General features: G+C 35.4%; 1 protein-coding gene across 1 annotated transcript; it reads left to right on the forward strand.

Moving 5' to 3' along the window:
• The first annotated feature begins 13,879 nt into the window (after window positions 1-13,879).
• Window positions 13,880-22,979, forward strand: LOC138320441 (arylsulfatase B-like). Its single transcript, XM_069263405.1, has 8 exons — window positions 13,880-14,242; window positions 17,195-17,381; window positions 17,598-17,785; window positions 18,094-18,202; window positions 19,919-20,014; window positions 20,743-20,989; window positions 22,246-22,397; window positions 22,635-22,979. The coding sequence occupies exons 1-8, from the start codon at window positions 13,991-13,993 to the stop codon at window positions 22,904-22,906; spliced, it is 1,503 nt and encodes a 500-aa protein (XP_069119506.1). The 5' UTR covers window positions 13,880-13,990; the 3' UTR covers window positions 22,907-22,979.
• Window positions 22,980-23,125: the final 146 nt, after the last annotated feature.

Consider the following 23,125-nt stretch of genomic DNA (forward strand, 5'->3'; position numbering starts at 1 on the left):
CCATCTCTAGTACTAGCGATTGTATATGCATGAATAGCCATGTACAGTTTACATTAACTGAAGACTAACTAACCTTCGGGTGACATCACTACGTACCTCAAATTGATAAATCACTTTATTACTGTATACTATAGGATTAACCTATATAATAATGTGTTCATTATACAAGTTTACTGGTCAAAATTTCGGTTTACAAACTTATCTAACAAAACCAATTGGTTTCATGAATTTTAAAGCAATAACAAAAACAAGAGATTGTCATGTCACAAGTTAAATATTGAAAAAGGCAGGTTTAACAATTTAGAAATGAAAGAACATTCAGGTATTGAAAGGACTAGAACAATGAGGACAAGAATGTCTGGGCCTAGAATACAAAATATTCAGTTTGTGTTAAACTATTTCGAAATGAGCAGGAGCAATAGGTTTTATATATGATTTTAAAGAAGATTTAAATGACTTTAAAGACGGTAGACAGCCCAACACCGTATGACAGAAGGTATAAAGGAAATAAGGTATCTTATAATCGGCATAATGGCATAAATTAGTTGAAGTTTTCTACGCTTCCTGCGATCTGAAAGAGTTTCAAGAGACTAGTTGAAATACAAATTTTTAATACGAGCATAGGAATACCGGTAATATTTTAAAAATTGTATGTGTATCTGTTTGTACATGTAATACATGGCTATGTGTGTCATTAGTCATGGTTAATACACTAGTAGCCTTCTATAGGGATCTGCCGCGGGCCATATTGACCAGACAGGCTAGGTAAGACACGTGTTGCCCTGCCTGTGGCAATCTGGTTGGCTTACCGTTATTCTAACTACTTGTACCTAGATGCAATATAAAAGCAATTACAGTCCGTTCTATAATTCTATAATAATTTTCAGAGGCGTAGGAATATGAAACGTAAGGGAGGAATGGAGGGGGGCAAAGGTCCTCAATATTTCGTAACATCCCCCCTCGCGCGCCCCGCACCCACACGACATATATATATATATACTTGATATACTTTTTTCATACATGTATATCATTACATATAATCTTTGTACACATCAATAGACAGTGGCGTCCCAAAAGAATACGCAAATTAGCGTGCTAGTTTGGGGAGTCCGGGGTATCCCCTGGGAAAATAAATTAATACGATTTAGAATGACTGAAATGAGTTTTCACTAAGCATTTTGTTGAATTTGCAAGCGTCCAAGGCGCGAGATTTTGGTGCTGGGGGTTTCGGGGACACCCCCGCCAAAACATTACGATTTGAATGGCTGAGATGAGTTTTATGATGCATTTCGTTGAATTTGTGAGAGCCGAAGGCGCGAGATTTTGGTGTCGGTGTTTGGAGGGGGGGGGGGGGGGGGGGGGGGGGGGGCCCCCCCCCCCCCCCCCCCCCCCCCCCCCCCCCCCCCCAAAATTCAATTTGGAATGGCTGAGATGAGTTTAACAATGTATTAAAGCGTTCTTAACATGGTATTTTTTTCGATTTAAAGTTACCTGCATTTAGAAATGATAATTGTGAGTGTCGTCATACGTGTATCATACCGGGTTCACACCATCGGCACATTGTTGTGTAACTAAAAATGATAATGAATTAATTGTCTTTTTAAGACATATAAACAAATTAATTTTTAAGAAGCATTTTTTGAAATAGCATAATCCTTTGATGGACAATTTTAGTCTAGTTCGTCAGAAGTGTGTATTGAATTTTCATTATTAAAGATTTGAACATTACTTGCTTGAACGTTTTAGGAAACGCGCCGCGCAGCCGAAATGAAATACAAAAATGTGCAGAAGGACCGTTTTTTTCTTTTAAATGTGCATTTTTAGTTTTTTTTTTATGTCTGTGTATTTCCTTAAAAAAGCTAAAATTGTAACTGTATACTGAGTCACTCCCTCAGTACTCAGAGTGTTGGGTATACCTCGCATTACTCATCAGACGTGCTACTGTAACAATCCTACGTTTGAGTTCAACAACACATCAACACCAACACCACACGAATCTACGAAAAAGATATTAGCATGTCTACAATCATCTCTGAAATTAAGTATTTTGTCGTCAAACCTTAATTTCAAATCCTCATTGATATCATTAGATTCCAATATTATTGATAATTATATAAAATTCAATGTTTAGTGACTACCTAACTACATCTGTAGATATTCCTAACATAAGTATAATTAAAACAACTTGACATATCTAACCTATTTTCCACATAACGAAAGTGATACACCCTTCAAAACATATAATTTTAATGTTAATAATACTACAATATGTCAGCAACAGTAAAACATTTCTAAGGATCAACAATGTATTCATATGTTTTTGCCAAGGCTCAGTTCTCAACCATAGTATAAGCCAAGCACAGTGGCGTAGGAAGATGAAACGTCATGGGGGGGCAAAGGTCTTCAATATTTTGTAAACCCCCCCCCCCCATCCCCCGCCACACCTACAGGAGGAGATTAATTCAACTCCCAACCATATAATGTATATATGCTTAATGTACATTTTTCATATATCACTAAATTTAATCCTTGTACACATTTATAGACAGTGGGGTCGGTAAAAGGAAATATTGGCCAATCTGAACAAAGTATTTAAAGTGAAAACTTTTTTTAAATATCATATCCTGCACCTTTCCACGTTTTACGTGTATTTTATTATTTTACGTGAATTCATTGAAATTTGCACTCATTGTATGGAACTAAATTAGTAAGCGGAAAATAATAAAGGTGTAAATAATTATCTTAAGATATACGTGTACTAGTATCAGATGGCCAAGTCTAGATTTAGGAATGACGTGAAAATGTAATAAACTAGAACCGTAAGCCAATGTCTGACTAATACCCACCCTCCCTCGCTTCTTCTTATTAGAGGTGTCCGACTTGTTCTTGAAAACAAAAGAGCATGGTCACAGGAAATTTACACGTTGTCCGGACAGATTTTAACCTGTGTATATTGACCTGGTTACCATTTTCATATTGTTTTATTGTTTGAAATGACATATTTATTTTCATTCATTTAAGTTTGAACTCAATATACAGATTTTATTTTCATTCATTTAAGTTTGAGCTCAATATACAGATCTGAACTTTTACTATCACGTATTACTATGGAATAGATAAAGATTATTTTAATTGTGGTTTTAAAATTCTAATTGACTTTCATATTTTATGTAACATATTTGTAATGCTTTATTTAACAATGACAATCTTACATGTTTTATATACATTTTGTAATGTTTCATATTTTCTATGTAGGTAATTATACAAATGTATTGGAAAATATACAACCTTAGTTTTTTTTCATTAATGAAATAAAATGGTTTTATTAACAAATGTTATAGTTATACTCCGGTTCCTTAGAATGAAGCCTACATAAAGTGTATTAAATGTGGTATTGTCAGTCAGATAGGGTCAGGACAAACTAGAACTGTAAGTCAATGGTTGACTAATACCCCGCTTCCTCTTATTAGAGTTGTCTGACTTGTTCTTGAGAAATGCATGGTCACAGGGAATTAAAAGTTGTCCGAACACATTTTAACATGTATATATTGACCTGGTTACCATGGCAAATACACTTTTGACTATCGAAAACCTGTATGCCCATCCCCACATAATCCCAAACAATACTGTCAAGTTTCATTGAAATTGATTTAACATTTTGGTGGAGTGTCCAGACAAATTTTGCAACAGGGTTTCCTAGCAGAGTGTAGCAGCATTACGGCTGGATTCATAATTAAAGATGCTCCACCGCCGACAGAGCATAAATGATATTAATCATTTGAACAATAATTGGTGTTTAATCGTGTACATATATGCCTAATTAACACAAAATTTTTTATAAAATAATTTATTTCGCCTTTAGTGCATGCGCAATCAGTACTTAATTCCATATAGGATATAGTGTCACGGAATTTTTTCGGGATGCAATTAATTATTTTTCATATTTTTAACTTGAAGTAAAATTAGAAGCTCAAACTTTTCAATGGTGGTAATGGTGTAAAGTAAGTAACTTTTGTAACAGAAGAAAAATAGTAAATCGTCTGCTCCTGTTTTTTAGAGTGAAAAAATACCATTTGTCAGCGGTGGAGCATCTTTAAGGAAAGTATTTTACACTATACAGATCGAGGGTCTACGGTTCTGGTTGCATTCCTGGACAACCAGAAGGCATTCAACTCTGTTTGGATTGATGGATTGTTATATAAGCTGTAGAAATAAGGCTTTCGCAGCAAAATATGGCGATTACTCCGCGACTCACACTTTGGTAACGTCACGCGTACTGTTCAGAGGGAGGACAGGACACCTATGAGAACCCTATATATGACGTCATGCAGGGCATCGGTCAAGGCCAAGTGATATCTGCCTGGCTATTTTTTTAGTAATGATAACTGACCTTGCTGAAGAACTCGACCTTGCTAGGAATGGACTTCTCATAGGGGATATTCACATATCGGGACTATTCTTTGCTGATGACACTCGATATAGTTGCCGCCGCGTGCGGTTCCCATTTACAACATGGGTTAGATATTGTATATCTATATTCATTGAAATGGCGCATAAAGTAAAACGGAAAAAGTGGAGTCGTCATATTCAAAAAACATTAAAAAAGCACGATAGCAGCCAGAGTGTTTTGGAAAAAAAACAACTTCAGACCAAATAGAATATAAAGATGCTGTTGTTTATGCGGGCATTCTTAACGGTTATGACAAGTGATGAATGTATGGTACAACAATTGGAAAAAGTTAAAAAGCTATTTATTCTTTTATAGGATGGGGAATCCACAATAACGGGATGTCCTCATCGTTAAGCGTAACTATCTGGAATAATATCATATTTCCGTCACTGACATAAGGATGTGAACTGTGGAACAATGTTCGACGTGTAACATTGTGACACGGTTGGGGAATTTGCTGAATTCTTTTACCGTGACACGCAGTGTACCTTTTAAATATAAAGAGAAGTCTTGAATCAAGTCCAAACTAAGTTTATTGCTGTTGTCGAAAGAGTGAAGTTACAAATACAAATACATTTATCAATAATGAAGTTATTGAATTGATGTACAAAGAAAATGTTTATATTTAACAAACATATGATCTTACATCGAATAATAAAAACATCATAACAATATTATATATTAGTGCATAACGCTTATGATTCATGATCGGTTTATTATGATAAACACGTTAAGGTTCATGTAATGGCTTTAAACAGTGATATTTTGCAAGCCTAAAACGCATTACTGTGCTGCAATTGAACAGAACTAATTTCATTAATTGTTGGTATATACCCTGGCTAACTGTCAGTCTTACTGTTGATATGTAATTTGTGGAGCTGCGTGTAAAATACAGTAAAATATGAGAAAAATGTATATTTCTGGAGAAGACATAGAACTCGTGTGAATTGCATTGATGGAACCAAATAATCATGCCATCGTGTTCAGTTGTGAATATGCCAGGTACTCCAACAGTTTGTTTGGCAAAATCGGACCAACAAATAGCGCAGGAGCCTAGTGTAGTAAATGCAAATGGCTGCTATAAATGCGGATCGAAAATATCGCATATAAGAAGCCATCTCAATTGATACAAATGTTTTTATAGACACCAAAAGGTACTCTGAACATAACAAGAAGACTCTTCACGAAAAAAATAGTTCAAACAATCTGTTTGGGGCGAAAAATGCAAATTTCCGGAAAGAGCCTCAAAGTCCACATTTTAACTATTTTTTTCGTAAATATTCTTCTTGTCATGTTCAGAGTACCTTATAGTGTATATAAGAGCACTTGTATCAATTAAAATGTCTTTTTATATGCTATATTTGTGATCCGCCATTTAAAGCAGCCATTTGCATTTACAACAATAGGCTCCTGCGCTATTCGCTGGTCCGATTTTGCCAAACAAACTGTTGGAGTACCTGGCATAGTCACTACTGAACACGATAGCATGTTTATTTGGTGTCATCCATGCAATTCACACGAGTTCTATGTCTTCTCCAGAAATATACATTTTTCTCTTATTTTACTGAAATTTACAAGCAGCTTCACAAATTACTTATCAACAGTAAGACTGACAGTTAGCCAGGGTATATACCAACAATTAATGAAATTAGTTCTGTTCAATTGCAGCACAGTAATGCGTTTTAGGCTTGCAAAATATCACTGGTTAAAGCCATTACATGAACCTTGCTTGGCGCTTACAAGTCTAAATAATTCCTATAAAATTGAATAACAATGACAAATAGATAATTCTAATAGACCAGTCAATCTAGCCATGGAAATAGCTGAACCTCAAACTAATTGCAACAGAAGCAACTATGCATTTTTCTTACTCCTTGATATGTAGTAAATGATATATAAAAATTCCCAAATAATCCCAAAAGGGGAAAATTGAAAAATATCAGCTTTTCTAAGACCTATATAGCCTTACAGATAAGCACTGTAGATTAAGGGGGTAGGTTAATAAAATTATTCTTTCTTGGAAAGTATTTATATGTATACATTATATACTTGCAATAATACTATAAAGATAGATTAAACTTTATGATATTTTTTTCAGTAAAAATCATTTTATTATGAAGGTCAAATAAAGGTCAAAACTGCCAAATTGGTGAAAAAATGATGAAAAACCAGCAGTGTTTTCAGATGTACTCTCTTGTAGGTTTATAAAGCATTATATCACTTACATTTTCATCTTTGCACAAAGTTAAAATAAATTAATACAAACTACAAAATATTACCCTGGCAACAATATAATGTCCCATTACATTGTTAGCTCACCTCTCGGAGCTTACAGAATCGCTTTTGTGTCAGTGTCGGCATTGGGAATCCCATCTTAAGGTTTTGGTTGTGTGTTGTAATATATACTGCTATTCTTAACAACTGACATTTAATTCTACAATATTCTTGGATTAAAATTGTTGTGATAAGTATGGACAAGCATTTAAAGAAGGGCAATGCTGGATTTGGAGAATTTCAAGAGGCCCAATTGGCCGAAGTAGGCAGGTTAAGGTTTTGTGCAAGTGTTGAAATACTGTTATCTGTCACAACTGACATTTATTTCTGCAATAATTTTGGTTTATAATTGTGGTATATGGACAATGACTTAAAGGGGGAAATGCTGGATTTTGAAATTCCAAAAGGCTCAATGGACCAAAAGGTTAAATTACATAATGACATTGCTATAATTTATACTTTGGCCAAAGGGATTTCTTTGATGAAGGTAGTCTAATACTAAGGTTGTATCTTTCCCTTTGTGTTGGTCATTGGTTATATAATTGACCTCAGTGGTGTGATAACTAAAATCACATAAAAATGAACATCAACTACAGAATAACTATTTATTAATTACCATATTCACCGTAATTAGCGCCCAGTGCACTTACAAATTATAACAAATGGAAATGCTGTTGTAAATTTGTTCTGATGACGATTGGCCTAGCCATCCGAAACATGTAAACTAATAAATACCCACAAATTCATGGAATCTTTGGTGTTGATGCTCCATCCTTCTTCATACTTGTAAATTATAACAAAGATTAAAGGGACGCTTTTTAGGTAACGAAATTGTAAGTTGTGGACAAAAAACCTCTAACAAAAGTCAGACATACTTTTACTCTTTCCACACTCATGGCACATTAATCTGTCACAGTAAACATACATATGCCTTCTTTCCTTTGATTACACATTAGTAGGTAATGATTCACATGTGGAAGACTCACAAGTTCATGTAATATGGAATACGATGCCTGTAAGCATCACACAGTTGTAAAACATCGTTAAATTTATGGGATGACGGGGGCATTTATATAACTTCAGCATTAAGGGAGGGGGACGACTGGTTCACCCGTCAGTATGATATCTTCGGCGGCATGCTTCAGTGATATAATACTATAAAAAGGCCAAGACTTCCACTATACATCACGAATAAACCACAGTCTCCCAAAATCAAACAAACAAGCAAGCAAACAAACAAACAGACAAACAAATCAATTCCTCCAGAAGAAGAGAGGGGGCGCCAATTACGTCGAATACAGTATGTATATAAAGAACTAAAATGAATAAGAAGCAGAACCAATATATGACGTCAAATTGTTTAAATGTAATAAGCGGAGTGATGTGACAGTATTTTCCTTGTACCAGTAACTTATCTACAAATAATACAGCTTCATGTATAGTATAGTTTGTGTCATGGGGATTAGTTGTGGTCTACAACATTACGTTGACGTTGTATAAAGTAATATTCTAAAAAGTAAGAACGTAGGGGGAAACCTACTGGTTACATTATACGTTAACTTCCATATGTACATATGTGTAGAAAAGCGAAGTTCAATTTTCATCTATACTTTAAAATAAACTTTATTCAAATCTAATTACAATCAGACTTGGGACCAGAGAAATAATTCGTTCTAACAGAAATTCGATATAGAGTTTCTGAAACTATAAGTTCATTAAAGTCATAGGCCGATTGCACCCCGAATCAACGTAGTTATCAAGCTAACTCACAAATTCAGAAGTCAGCAACAATGTGTTCTATGGCAGATTTTCCATTATCGATGATTAATTGTACACTTGTTTGATCGTATTTGATTTTCTTTTAATTAATTCCCCCTTTTTTTATTCATCACTGTGTGTATTTACTACTTATTCAGAGCTACATATATATGCCCTTTGACATTTGTTTGTTGAAATATGTATTTCATTTGCTTGATATTGTTGTTTCTGTTATTAATAAGAAGGTGTAAGAGTCTCTAACATGATGACTAGTTTTCTCTGTAAAGTCATTTTTCAATATGTATCCATAAAGAACATGTAGAAGTTGATTATCATATATGTACATGTAGATTAATTGGAAACATACATACATGTACATCCCCAACCCGGCAAGTTCCCTTTTTAATTCGGCTTCTTCCAGTTTCATTTCTTAACATTTCCTCAAACATATAAATGCTCTGATTGGACATTGTTTTACCGTCTTTGTGAATTTGATAACCGAACTCCGCTAAAAGAGATTATACAAAAGTTTTACCACACAAATTAGCATTTAATTGTGGTTTAAAGGAGCCCCATAGGTCCATTAAATATCGTAGATTTTAATCAAGCTTTATTAGAGCTTTATGCTCCGTTAACTTTAATGGACGTTTGTGCAACATCATATTTTCTGGAAATGACTTCATCAAGTTAATGACGGTTTAATGAAGGTTTAATCCTCGATTAACTTTTAATAGACCTTTGAACAACTGGCCCCAGATAAATAAATACATGGAACTAACTGACCATTAGTATATGTTATATGTAGAGCTATGACAAGTATTCAGTAATAAAGTGGCAATAAAGTAAAATAATTTCTGAAATAAAAGAAAATAGTACATATAAAATACACAGTTAGAAACCAAAACAATAATGAGGTCGCAAACATCCAAACCACTCTTCGGAATAAGAATTAAATATTGAATTTTATCGGAAATATGTGTAAAATGGAAATTTTGATCAATATCGCGCTAGTACAAACAGGCTTCCATACTTTTTTTCGTCAATGAAACAGGGTTATTAAAACTGGCAAACTTTTAAAACTTAAATACATCGTATTGACAGAACCATCACTCATTAAAGATAAATTAAAGCATAGACTACACTGGCAAAATATCGAAATTCAGATATGTTTTATTTAACATAAATACAGTTATGTTGTCGTCATTTTGTACTTCTGTCGGGTAAGTTACCGTCACCGATCGCTAACCATTTCAACACTTAAAGACATATGTGAAGCACATGGTATTATGTATAATATAACTTAAAATAATCATGAACTTTACTCACACTATCATAAAACCTGCCAAAGATGCACGATTGTCAATAATCAACGCTTTTGTTTATGTAAATTGTATTCGTGTGTCCACTCATGCCAACATTGTAGCTCTTTTCCGCCTCCTTTGTGGAACTCTTCCGATCTACGGCGGCCCATATGGGACACATTTACCGGCGGTGTAGATGACTTTATAAATAGGTAAAATTACCCACTTCCCCCTTATGGGATTTTTTGGGAATTTTTACCAGTTACTTAAAGTCGAAATCTAAAAACATTCCAACAAAAATAATTTCTGTTGCAATTAGTTTGATGTTGAAACCTAGTTTGACTGGTCTATAATGAATCATGGCAACATAAATACAGATTTCACGATTCATAACACATATACTCCCTGATAAAACAACTATAATAGCCCTTTTCCTAATTTGCCAAAAACCGAAAGCCTTGTTGCGGAAGTCAGGTATGAGTATGTAATATTACAAAAAGAGACGGACAATTATGTCCGGAATTAACAAAATAAGTTATAAAATATCCGGAATAAAACAAATGATATTATAAAAGAGACAGAAAATTATGTCCGGAATTAACAAAATAATTGATAAACAATTAGTTATCATATATCCGAAATAAAACACATGATCTAGATATTATAAAAGAGACAGAAAATTATGTCCGGAATTAACAAAATAATTGATAAACAATTAGTTATCATATATCCGAAATAAAACACATGATCTATAATGTATTTACAGAATATTCAGAACTATTTACAACATATAACCGATTATCAAAAAACATAAAAATTAAGCTATTTTTCAATAACCTTTATCTTTAACCTTTAAAACAAAAATGCTATATTAATTCTGCTATCAAGAATCATTACGAATTAATATACATTTAAGATAAATACCATTATCAAAAAATAGAAATAATTTACACATAAAATTATATGTATAAATATAAAGTAATCAAGGAAAGTTCTTACCTTTTAAATATAAAGAGAAGTCTTGAATCAAGTCCAAAGTTTATTGTTTTCGTCGAAAGAGTGAAGGACAGCACATTGGACCAGAATATATCAAGATTCTCAGAACTTTCCTTGACCAATCAAAACTGAGTTTACATTTAATTATTTGGATTTTGAAAGAGAATTATAATAATTAGCCAATGAGGACAAGCTGACCGATACGAAACGTTGCAAGGTCAGGTGACCAATACAGTACCTTAGGGTAAGATCAAATTAACCAGAACCGAAGGCAAGTTTCCGTAACTTAAGTTTAGGACTGCTTTGATGATGGCTATTTACATGTCATACGCATCCCTAGGCGAGGAATCGCTTCCTTTTTGTAGTTGAAAATAAATCTATTTGTGTCATATATATGTACCAGTGACAACATACAGGTAATAACTATCTAATAAAGAAACGTTAATAAAACCTTTATGACAATAACTTTTCCGAAGTCTACTAATGTAAAATTTTGTATTTCATTACGAAATTGTACTTTTTAATTCAACTATTTATAAGGTTAAAATTCATTTTGTATATATTTGCATAAAATAAAACAACAGCGTTTTTTACACTGTGACAACATCATGGTCCGACATGGAAATACTTCAACGAAAAGTAGCTAGGATATGACAACGGTTCGAATTCGACTCTCCATCGTGTGTGACAACTCAGTCCTTAGGCCTATGGGATATTCAGTCCCTCGTTGACAAGTATAAACTAATATTTTGGTAGAGGAGATCCGAAATTTCTATAGAAGCGTATTCTTAATGCTCGCATGTGCGATATCGTCAATAATGAAACATGACGTCAGGATTTGTTCCAGATATCGTTAGGCTGCATAAGAAGTATGACGATTTCTTTCATTATGGAGACACGACTAGGAAATTAAATTGGAAAAAAAATGTGACAAAGGTAATTCACTTCATCCAGGAGGAACAATACTGAGTGAGCGGCATGAACCTAGTGTCTACTCAGATATTCAAACCAGCCTTACATTGCACCCATTGTGGCAAGTTGGCGAAAAACATCCAAGGAACATCTGGAAATGGGCAGAGACGATATGGCTGTCATTTGTATAAGTCAACGAAATTGTGATGTGTAAACTATGTGGACAACAAGACAGTAATGTAATAGTTCACTTCTTAATTCAATGTTGCAAGGTTTTTGAAACTAGAGATATGTTATTCGATAATGTCATCAACATACTTGATACAACGAACAATATTATAGTAAAGTGTATAGTGACCTGGTTACCATGGCAACCAAACTTTCGACAAACAAAAACCTACTTACCCATCTACACATAGTCCCTAACAATACTGTCAAGCTACATCAAAAATGACCCAGTAGTGTAAGAGTTGTCCGGACAAAATTAACCTGTACATAGTGACCTGGTTACCATGATAACCAAACTTTCGACAAACAAAAACCTACTTACCCATCTACACATAGTCCCTAACAATACTGTCAAGCTACATCAAAAATGACCCAGTAGTGTAAGAGTTGTCCGGACAAAATTAACCTGTACATAGTGACCTGGTTACCATGATAACCAAACTTTCGACAAACAAAAACCTACTTACCCATCTACACATATTCCCTAACAATACTGTCAAGCTACATTGAAAATGACCCAGTAGTGTAAGAGTTGTCCGGACAAAATTAACCTGTATATAGTGACCTGGTTACCATGATAACCAAACTTTCGACAAACAAAAACCTACTTACCCATCTACACATAGTCCCTAACAATACTGTCAAGCTACATCAAAAATGACCCAGTAGTGTAAGAGTTGTCCGGACAAAATTAACCTGTACATAGTGACCTGGTTACCATGATAACCAAACTTTCGACAAACAAAAACCTACTTACCCATCTACACATATTCCCTAACAATACTGTCAAGCTACATTGAAAATGACCCAGTAGTGTAAGAGTTGTCCGGACAAAATTAACCTGTATATAGTGACCTGGTTACCATGATAACCAAACTTTCGACAAACAAAAACCTACTTACCCATCTACACATATTCCCTAACAATACTGTCAAGCTACATTGAAAATGACCCAGTAATGTAAGAGTTGTCCGGACAAAATTAACCTGTATATAGTGACCTGGTTACCATGATAACCAAACTTTCGACAAACAAAAACCTACTTACCCATCTACACATAGTCCCTAACAATACTGTCAAGCTACATCGAAAATGACCCAGTAGTGTAAGAGTTGTCCGGACAAAATTAACCTGTATATAGTGACCTGGTTACCACAATAACCAAATTGACAGAAAACATGAGTATCTACACATGCCCCCTACAATACTGCTAAGTTACTTTGAAATCGGTTCAGTAGTTTGGAGGAGTTGTCCGGACAATTTTTTTCCACTCGTGCTTCACACTCATGAAAACTTTCAAACTATCCATCTGACTTGATGAAATGTAATTGTTATTCATCGGGAAACAAGAACTATCCTCTAAAGCAAGTGAAATATTTGTGAGTTAAAAGGAGTAAAACAAAATATATAACAAAAACAACAAAAGCGACGAAATTTCTTGATAGAGTTTTCGTCTTGTCATGATGGCTCCTCAAGAATATTTACTTTTAAAGACCAATTTTAAGTATCATACTTTGATACAAAAACGCAAAACTTATGCGACGCCAACATAACCGAATTTTCGGTAATGAATAAGCTGGACACTTCTATATCTATACCAAACTTACGATCGTGTGTCGTACAAGATTGCTGACATTTTATAAACCGCTCACTCATTCTATCGGCCAACTACAAAATAGATCGCATGCAAAAGTAATTCACTATCAGGATGATTTCTAAAGACAGGCCAACTGTGGTAGCTGACAAAAACAATGACAGTCACAAAACTGTAGGTCCATGCAGTAGTTTAGAATTTCTCAGGATCATTCTGGATACCGACAGAATGGAGGCACGCCTGAGCAAACGTTAAGGTATAGAGAATAGCACGCATTGTTTGTGTGTAACCAGCCCATTGAAACTGATAATGGATATCAACCATGAGAGCTCCAGTCGTGGTCATATTGCATTTAATGGTAATTAACCTGTAAAATATATACTACTCGAAATTGTATTTGCATGTGATCGCCCGTCACGTGATTGTCATGTGACCTCTAATAAAAGATAAGACTATTGAATAACCTACAAAGTCACCATGGCCTACGTTATACACGCTCTCATCATATACATTGTTTTCTTTTGTTCTGTCTTTTGTAAGAAACAAAAACCAAATATTCTGTTTATCCTGGCTGATGACTATGGGTACAACGACATTGGTTACCACGGATCTAACATTCGAACCCCTAACCTGAACAGGCTTGCTGATGGAGGTGTGGTATTAGAGAACTACTATGTACAGCCACTGTCCACGCCGACACGTAGTCAACTTCTATCTGGACGTTATCAGGTAAAGATAACGATCATCCTGACAGTTACGTGATTTCCGCATGTATTCACACAGATGTCAAATTGAGTCTTGACAATGAATAGAACTTTATATGTTATTCTTATTCAAATTATATTATAGTACCACTAGCAATCCATACCTCACTAACAATGTCCCAAACAAATGTCCGCAAACTGTAAAGCGTCAATGCGAATGATTACAATATAAGAGAAATACTACTTAGTAATATGCTTAGTATCCAGAAATCAAAGTAAAAGTAGAAAATAATGTGATTTTGCACTCGAAGTGTTTCCTTTAATTCATCGTTTAAAGGACAATTCAGTCTAAGATAACATTAAACTGTGTACATGTATAGGAAAAACCCCAGTTCTAATGGAAATAAGATCAGTCGGTCTTACTGTGATATGCCAGAAAAGCCCATGGTGGTGAAATGCTTGTGAAATTGTTCAAACTTGGTCGCTCTCCACCATTACACCATGTGGTCGATCATCTTGTATGCCGAACCCGGTCCCTTGCTCGTAGAGTAATGCAACTTTTGTCTAGAACTGCTCAAATCGCTCTGAAAGTAGTGTGTTTACCTTATAAGGTGAATTATCTTGCCTAAAAATCATTTTATCACCTCCTCAGTGGTTACGTAATTCATTTCTTTAACGTGCTTGACTTTGACTCGAGTATAGGTACAGCGTACATATTGTACCTGCTTAAAATACTTAACAATGACGTGGCATTTGTCAATATCTTATGTTATATGTTTCATAAGAAATGTAGAACAATACATTTATGTCATATTTCGCTTCTTGGTTATCTAATAGAATTAGCCTGAGTGAATTGTCTCTTTTAAGTAAATTAAAGTAAATAATCATGTAAATATGTATCCATTCTATTTCATCGGCTCAGATGAGTTAATCGACTGCATGCTAACGGGATCATATTTATAATACAGTGTGAAATTTTGTTTGCAAACTGTCTCACAAAAGTGTGCAAACAAAACTGATTTCATAACTCTATGAAGTTAAAAAAATATACTGAGCGCCGATGAAAACGCAACACTGTTATATGCATAATTTAATGGTCACAAAAAATTTACAGAAAAAATCCTTATTTCATTACAAAGGTATACATTTCGAGAGTCGTTCCCTACCAGTGAGTTAGTTTAGATTGCCCGTGAATGGGAATGAGACAAACGTTTCAACGCTACCCATCCCCCTCCCCTCCCAAATTCATTTTCACAATTTCAATATCCGATGTGGCCATTTGCCTCCACACAAGCACGACACCTACGTGGCATGGACCGAACCAGACGCTGAATTCTAACTGGCTGAATGTTCCCCCCACTCCTCCTGAAGAGCAATTTCAAATTCATGTCGATTTTGCGGTTGTTGCTGACGTCGTTTCACAGCTTGACCTAAATGGTCCCACAAGTGTCTAATCGGACTGAGGTCAGGGGAGAAGGCAGGCCAGGGCAGTGGTTGAATGCTCTGTTGATTAATGAAGTAAGTGGTCTACCTTGCGGAGTGCGCACAAGCATTGTCTTGCTGTAAAATGTCGACGTCGGGATGATTACGAAAGAACAGTACAACAGTAGTTTGTTGGACTTCGTCGATGTAAAGCCGTACCGTCAGATTACCGTCCACGATAACAAGGGGCGTCTTGCGGTCGAAGGATATCCCTCCCCACACCATGACACTGCCACCACCCCAACGGTCGCATTCGCGGACGCACTAATCTATGAAAGCTCTCCCCGTCGTCTACACACGCGAATTCTACCGTCACAATTACGGAGATGGAAGCGGGATTCATCCGTGAACGCTACGCGTCTCCATTGGCGCATGAGCCAACGTCTATGCCTCCGGGTCCACGTCAGGCGATTTTGACGTCGACGTTGTGTCAACATGTTCGCACGGAAGGATCTACAGGCTTTCAATCCGGCGCTACTCAAACGTCGGCGGACAGTATAAACCGAAATTCGGCTTCCATTGATACCTATCGTTGTTCTGGCCGTTTGGGAGGCAGTTTAGGAGCGGTCACGGAGAACGGTGACCCGGATGTAATGGTCCTGTCGATCTGATGTCACTCGTTGCCTCCCAGGGCGCGGTCTATCATTCAGAGAACCCGTTTGAACGTTCCGCTGATGAAGTCTCACAATAGTAGAAGGCGAACATCCCATTCTACGCGCAATTTCACGCCGCGGAAGTACGCCTGCCAACATATTCCTTACTTCGTGACGCTAGGTATCCGTAAGTCGTGGCATCGTTTTCCAAACTAAACGGCGTTTTCAAAATCTGAATGTAGAAAACAGTCTTCCTATCCACAATGACTATACACGTGTAATGAGTAGAACAAGCGCGCATTGATACCGAGTGCACGTGCAGATAGGTACTTTTTTCAACAATCGACCGCTTCACGACCCGAGAGCAAATTCAGTCATGAGAATCATTATTGTATACATAGGTAAGGTGTTCAAAGTTTTACATAATTAATTTGTTTGATATGAACAAAAAATTTAATTGAAAAATATTCAATTAAAAAGTGTTGCGTTTTCATCGGCGCTCAGTATAGTTACATCAATGCTTATTATCAATTTTTCAGACTACTTGATAACATAATGTACGTTTAAACGTATGGTTCTTTTGATTTTCCAATGGATTCTTTTTTCTAAACCAATACGCAACGCCGACGTCTCTATTGTGACGTCATGATTACGTCGGATTTTCGCGCCATTCTCGGATTTTTTTCTTCATAGTATATCAAGAAAAAGAATCTGCCAATCGGAGAGTTGGATTTACTATGAAAACAAATAAAAATTAATTATTAATACAAGTCTGTATCTAAATCTTTTATTAGTAACAGTCGTTCATATATTTTTAAATCTTAAATGAAGTATGTATTTATGTCACATATAGATTCGTCCATTACAGTAGCATATGTCTTACAAATTGCAATTCTTTCCAGATACACACGGGCTTGCAACATGGCGACATCAAAAACGCGCAGCCGAACGGTCTGCCTCTCAACATTCCAACACTAGCCAATAAACTTCAAGATGCTGGGTATTCCACGCATGCTGTGGGCAAATGGCATCTGGGCTTCTACAGGAAAGAGTTCCTGCCATTAAATCGAGGATTCGATACGCACTACGGTTGGTTATTGTTTTGACATGCCTATATCTAGTTGAATAGCCTACATGTGTAATTAACCTCAAGGAGTGAATTCCTTCTAAATTTCATTTTGAAATAGTAATAATTAATATAAATTTGTTCAAGTTCAAATTCAATTCACATTCCTTGTTAACAAGTTAAAGATACTTCTAATATCAACTATAAGGGCTAAAGTTTGAAAACTTCCCTCTTTATAGGATTTCTGACTGGAAGCGAAGATCACTATAGCCATAGGTCATGTGGAATGGTATTAAAGGGGAAGCCGGATGAATGTGGTACGGACTTCCGGGATGGATTTGATCCGTTTAATACTTCTAGGACCTACTCCACAGAACTCTACAGAGACCGAGCAATGGACATCGTCAGCAAACACGACCCAACAAAGGTTTTCAATCAAAAATACTTACATTGTATACTGGTGTTTTGTGTTCTGTTTAAAAGGTCGATATAACTCAAATAAATCAGTGATTTTTTTTTCCATTCACTATTACATTGATGACACATGCAGATAAAAGGTCATAGGTCAGAAAAGGGACAAATCAAAATCATTTACGATGCATGTTATTGTTAATACTGAATCAATATTGCATTATGTATGTCGACTCAAGTCCATCTGCTATCGTATCACATTTAATGGCATTTGTCGATGTGATGATATTGTTTGGCGTAATTTTGCCAACTTTATATTCCCAGCCCCTGTTCATGTACCTCGCACTACAAGCCATGCACACACCGCTACAGGTGCCAAAGGAATATCTTGAAAACTTAGCTTACCTCTACGGTCCACGTAAAATATATGCCGGTATGTTATGATACATAATCTCAAACATATTTTTATAATGTTACTCTTTCACTTTCACGCAATATCAATAAATTTCAGTTACTTATAGGAAGAAATATGTAAGATTTCCGTTAAAGCTGACAATGCATATTAAAAAATTCAATTGAGATTTAAAAAAACAAAATAGTGCACTTATTATTCAGAAATTGTTTATGAGACATGCCCCTGTCGGTCGGGTGTTAGTTGTTACACCGTGAACAGCGAGCGTTCGACTGATTACACGTTTGTGTTGACGCTCTTTATATAGGGGTCGGTAGACGCGTTGTATCAAAGCGGAGTTAGGGTCCCATTTTGTTTTTATGAATGCTTCAAACTAAACATCGATGATCCGTATGAATTTATCTTTACTTAAATTTGTTTAATTATGTACAGTTTCGACAAAAATGCATATCATATATATATATAAATAGAATACGTAAATGTGCATGTCTGAAAACAACCTATGTGCCTGTACGTACCCGGATGCTCACCAAGTAATTCCCAGTGACACCACGGGGAAATTTAGAACATGTTTAGATTTATTCAATGTGTTACAACGTTCATCCTAACAAAACTTGTTCTTCTTTCCAAAATAAAAACACACCATTTCAGTAGAAGTGTATACTCCATTCTGACGACTTTAAACACGCACTTGTACGCCAAAACTACAAAAGAGCGAAGTAGTACTAAGAAGATAACCTCAGTTGCCTCTTAATCGAGCTCGCGTACCCGCTTCGCTCTTACATGTACCAGTGTAGATCTAGAGTGCATTGTATGGTCTCGTGCAAAACTGTTTGTTCGCTTAATACTTACTTATAAAGTTATTTCCAAGTAATGCACTTTCCATGGTTAACTTCCTAACTATTTTCACATGAACAATATCTGCTTATAGTTTTTAAAGGATTGAAAGATTTTAAGTAGGATTTTAATTAATGTTTAAAGAGAATCATTTAAAGACACGACGATAATAAGATGACAATTCATTAGCGTCGTCTGTCAATATCTATCAGTTGACAAACATACCTTGGGTCAAAAGCGATATTTACCTACATGTAGACTGTGGCACCAACAGAGCGTAACAACGGAGTTCTCTATCATTGCTACAATCCCGATTAACTACGACATTTTTAATTAAGAAATATCGCCATAAGGATATCAACTCTAGATATCTATCATTTGACGAAATTTGGTAATATATATTACGAAAACATAATGGGACTTTAAAACAATATAGCGACTGACCGTCTTTAGAAACGCAAAGGGTTGTCTCAGAAACGAATTTAGCGAAAAATACTCATTTTCTTTTTTAATATCAAATGCATATGTTTATCGTACATTGTCAACTTTAAACCGCATTGTATTAGCAGTACATTTTTCAGGAAACACAAAAGGTTAATTTGACATTCTAAAGTCGTGATGCTATTTTTCGATATAGCTAAACCTTGAAAGTTTTGAAGGTACAAATGTAACATAAACATAATTGCACTAAAAACGAATTTTGATATTTCTTTGACAAATGTTATTGTCAATGTTGTTCATCCCATGCTCATTTCATACCTTCTTTGTTTTTTGTTTTTATTCGCCTATACAATTTAACTAACTTTGAAATAGTAATGTGTTTTACAGGGTATTTTAAATAATTTGCCAAACGCTTTTTGTCACATAACAAACAGTATATTCTATTACATGTCTGTTAAGGTATGGTAATCGCCATGGACCAAGCTATCGGGAAAATTGTGTCAGCATTTCAAGATAAAGGGTTATGGAACAATACGCTCCTCATCTTTTCTACAGGTAATTAATACAAAATCATTGTGTAAGTATTGAAAAATTTACATGTTGGAGCAGCTAAATGTATTTTACAAAGTTGGCATTGTGAATGAATTTTTGTTCTATTTCCTACTTAATCTTCAAAATCATCCATAAAACCCCCGACTTTTTCAGCGTAGCAAAATTACAGACTTAATGTAATGTGCATATAAATGATCAATGTCTTGAAAAAAATGTCAATAAAAAAGTCATTTTGAGCTACACAATGCGGGGGTTCCGGGATCCCAAAATGACGTTTGTAAAGTGCAATTTAGCGTCGATTAGTCCCACAATCCGGTGATTATTATGTCACGAAACTCACATTAAATGGCGACGTCATAATCATCAGGTGTTGTTGTACTTACTCCATATGCTTACAGATGGGCTCCTGTGTATTTTCAATCCGTCCGTTACGAACATATTTCATTTTTTTATGTTTCTGGGTTGTATCAGGTATGAGTCTTGTGCTAATGATAAGCTGGTAAAACAATTTGCATTATAGGTAATTAATTTGTAATTAATGAGGTAAATTATTGTTTTGAAATAATCCACACCATTTAAATAACTAATCCATTGTGATACATGTATATGATATATTTGGTACTGACATTAGTATTCATGTTCACAACTTAAATAACCAGGAAAATTATATTGTAGAAGATGAAAACTGAAATATATGGGAGCTCATCTTTACCAATCTCTGTCATTTCAAGACAATGGGGGACTCGTGAAGCAAGGCGGAGGCAGCAACTGGCCACTAAGAGGGTTTAAAGGCTCGCTTTGGGAGGGTGGTATCAGAGGGGTGGCCTTTGTCCATGGTGACATATTGGGGCGGAGGCAGGTGGTATCCAATGATTTAATGCACGTCTCTGATTGGTACCCTACACTCGTGAACTTGGCCGGAGGCTCCCTCAATGATACACTACCACTGGATGGTGTTGACCAATGGAAAATGTTAAGGTAATGTTCTAAGGATTTACAGGCGTTAATGAAAGATCCAGCTTTTAGGATGATTTGATCTACAGAGTGTATGTTGCCAAAGAACTTTCATTAAATATTACATAATTCTTTTTGACATTGTTTCACTTAAAAGGCATCATGTGTCTGATTAATTTTCTTTACAATATAACTTTGTTTATATATATGGATAAAACATATTTCTAAATATTTCTTCATACTAAAAAGTATGGTATCAGACGCTCATAAGAGACATTTTGATTAATTTTCATAAACAAAAAGTTTTAATGAATTGTTGTGATAATGTCATTTTTATTATTAGATTACATTTATATAGACAGTTTTTAATAATATATATCACGTGGTGTAAACTCTGTACGCATTCTGATTGGCTGACACGGTGAACTTTGATCGAACAACTTATTTCTCAGTGTCATGTCATTATCAACGTCATCAATAATCAAATGACGTCATTCTATGTTGCGATCGCCGCTTGACGTCCAAAACTGCTGTTGGAAAGCGCATGCGCCTTGGTCGTTTTGTCAAAATATAAATGTACGTGACATTTTCATACATGTTAAATTGACCTTTACTACTAATAATACATTTTGACGGATAAGAATTTCTCTGATGAGTTTCGTAGATTTAATGTGTATCAAACGAAATTGATGAATAGACGATGTAGTGTCGTGCTTAAGCTTTCATATTTATACATGTAGTCCGACATTGAGTTTTATTTTCTGGAAGCAACTATGAAGATTTGAACTCAATAAGACGTTAAATGAGTATTATCTCACCCTCTCTCCCAGTTAGAAGAATTTGATATCGATGGAATCTTTATCAAACGATGACTTTTGAATACTAATTAGTGTCTTTTTGCTGATGAAAATATTACTACACCTTATTTGCATATTTCGGTAAATACACGTTACCGTATCCCTGCCGTATTTCTATCGGCTAAAACGAATATAATTGTGGTAGAAACAGGTCAGACTACTCGTGGTTGATGACTATTGAATTTGTTCCACACTCGTAAGTTATTTTTAAAAAGTTACTAAAGACAATCGCTAAAGCACGTGTCTTATGTAACTTTTAAAAAATAACTCACTCGTGTGGAATAAATTCCATATTCAACATCCACTCATTGTGTAACCTCTATTTATTTCATATAAATGACCAATACATACACAATATTGACTTCGTTCTTATTACGAATTACCACAATTCTTATTATTCGTCCAAAACGTCACCAACTATAGCGAGGGCAGCGCTAGCGCAAGAGATACTATTCTACATAACATCGACCCTGTTACAGCCCCGATTGGAGAGCGAGTGTATAAGGATACGTTTGATACCAGAGTGAGGGCTGCACTCAGATGGAAACAATGGAAAGTTATAACCGGAAATCCAGGTAGGCATAATCTTTTTTGAAAATCATTAGTTCACAATATTTTATAACCGTTGCTCAATTATTTAATTAAAATCGTATGAAGTATGTCCTATGGGAAACTATATCCCGATACAACCAACACTAACAATGTACCTTAACAAAAATAATTGAGAATGTATTGCGTGTGCACTCTTATCATTTGCTTGAGTTTCTTTACTTTTATACTCATACGAAAATTTCGATACGTTTATTTGAAAGGGAATGGAAGTTGGGTTCCGGGAGAATGTTCCGGTTTAGAAGCAAAGCGTGGAAGCGGCGGAGAGCCGACACAGAATCTGTGGTTATTTGATCTGAGCAGAGATCCTAATGAAATGGATGACTTGTCCAATGTCTACCCCGACATTTCAAGGAAACTACTAGGGATGCTGGAGGAGGCGAATAGAACAGCCGTACCATGTCGATACCCCGACCCAGACCCTGCAGCCAACCCGTTAAACTTCCAGGGGTTCTGGGGACCCTGGGTGTCGTAGTAGTGTTAACTCATCTAAAGTGATAACATTGCATACAGCATAACAACAGAAATAAAGAGAAACATAACCTCTGCTTCTGTTTCTATATAAATGTTTTACAATTCTGATAAAAAATAAACAGTAATTAAAATATAACAACTATAGTGACGAACTTTGAAGATTTCGAAACAGCGGCCTATCAGCGAATAAAACGATATTCGTAATTAAAATGTGTTTTTT

Source organism: Argopecten irradians, chromosome 4, assembly GCF_041381155.1.
Source record: "Argopecten irradians isolate NY chromosome 4, Ai_NY, whole genome shotgun sequence".
NCBI classification, from domain to species: domain Eukaryota; kingdom Metazoa; phylum Mollusca; class Bivalvia; order Pectinida; family Pectinidae; genus Argopecten; species Argopecten irradians.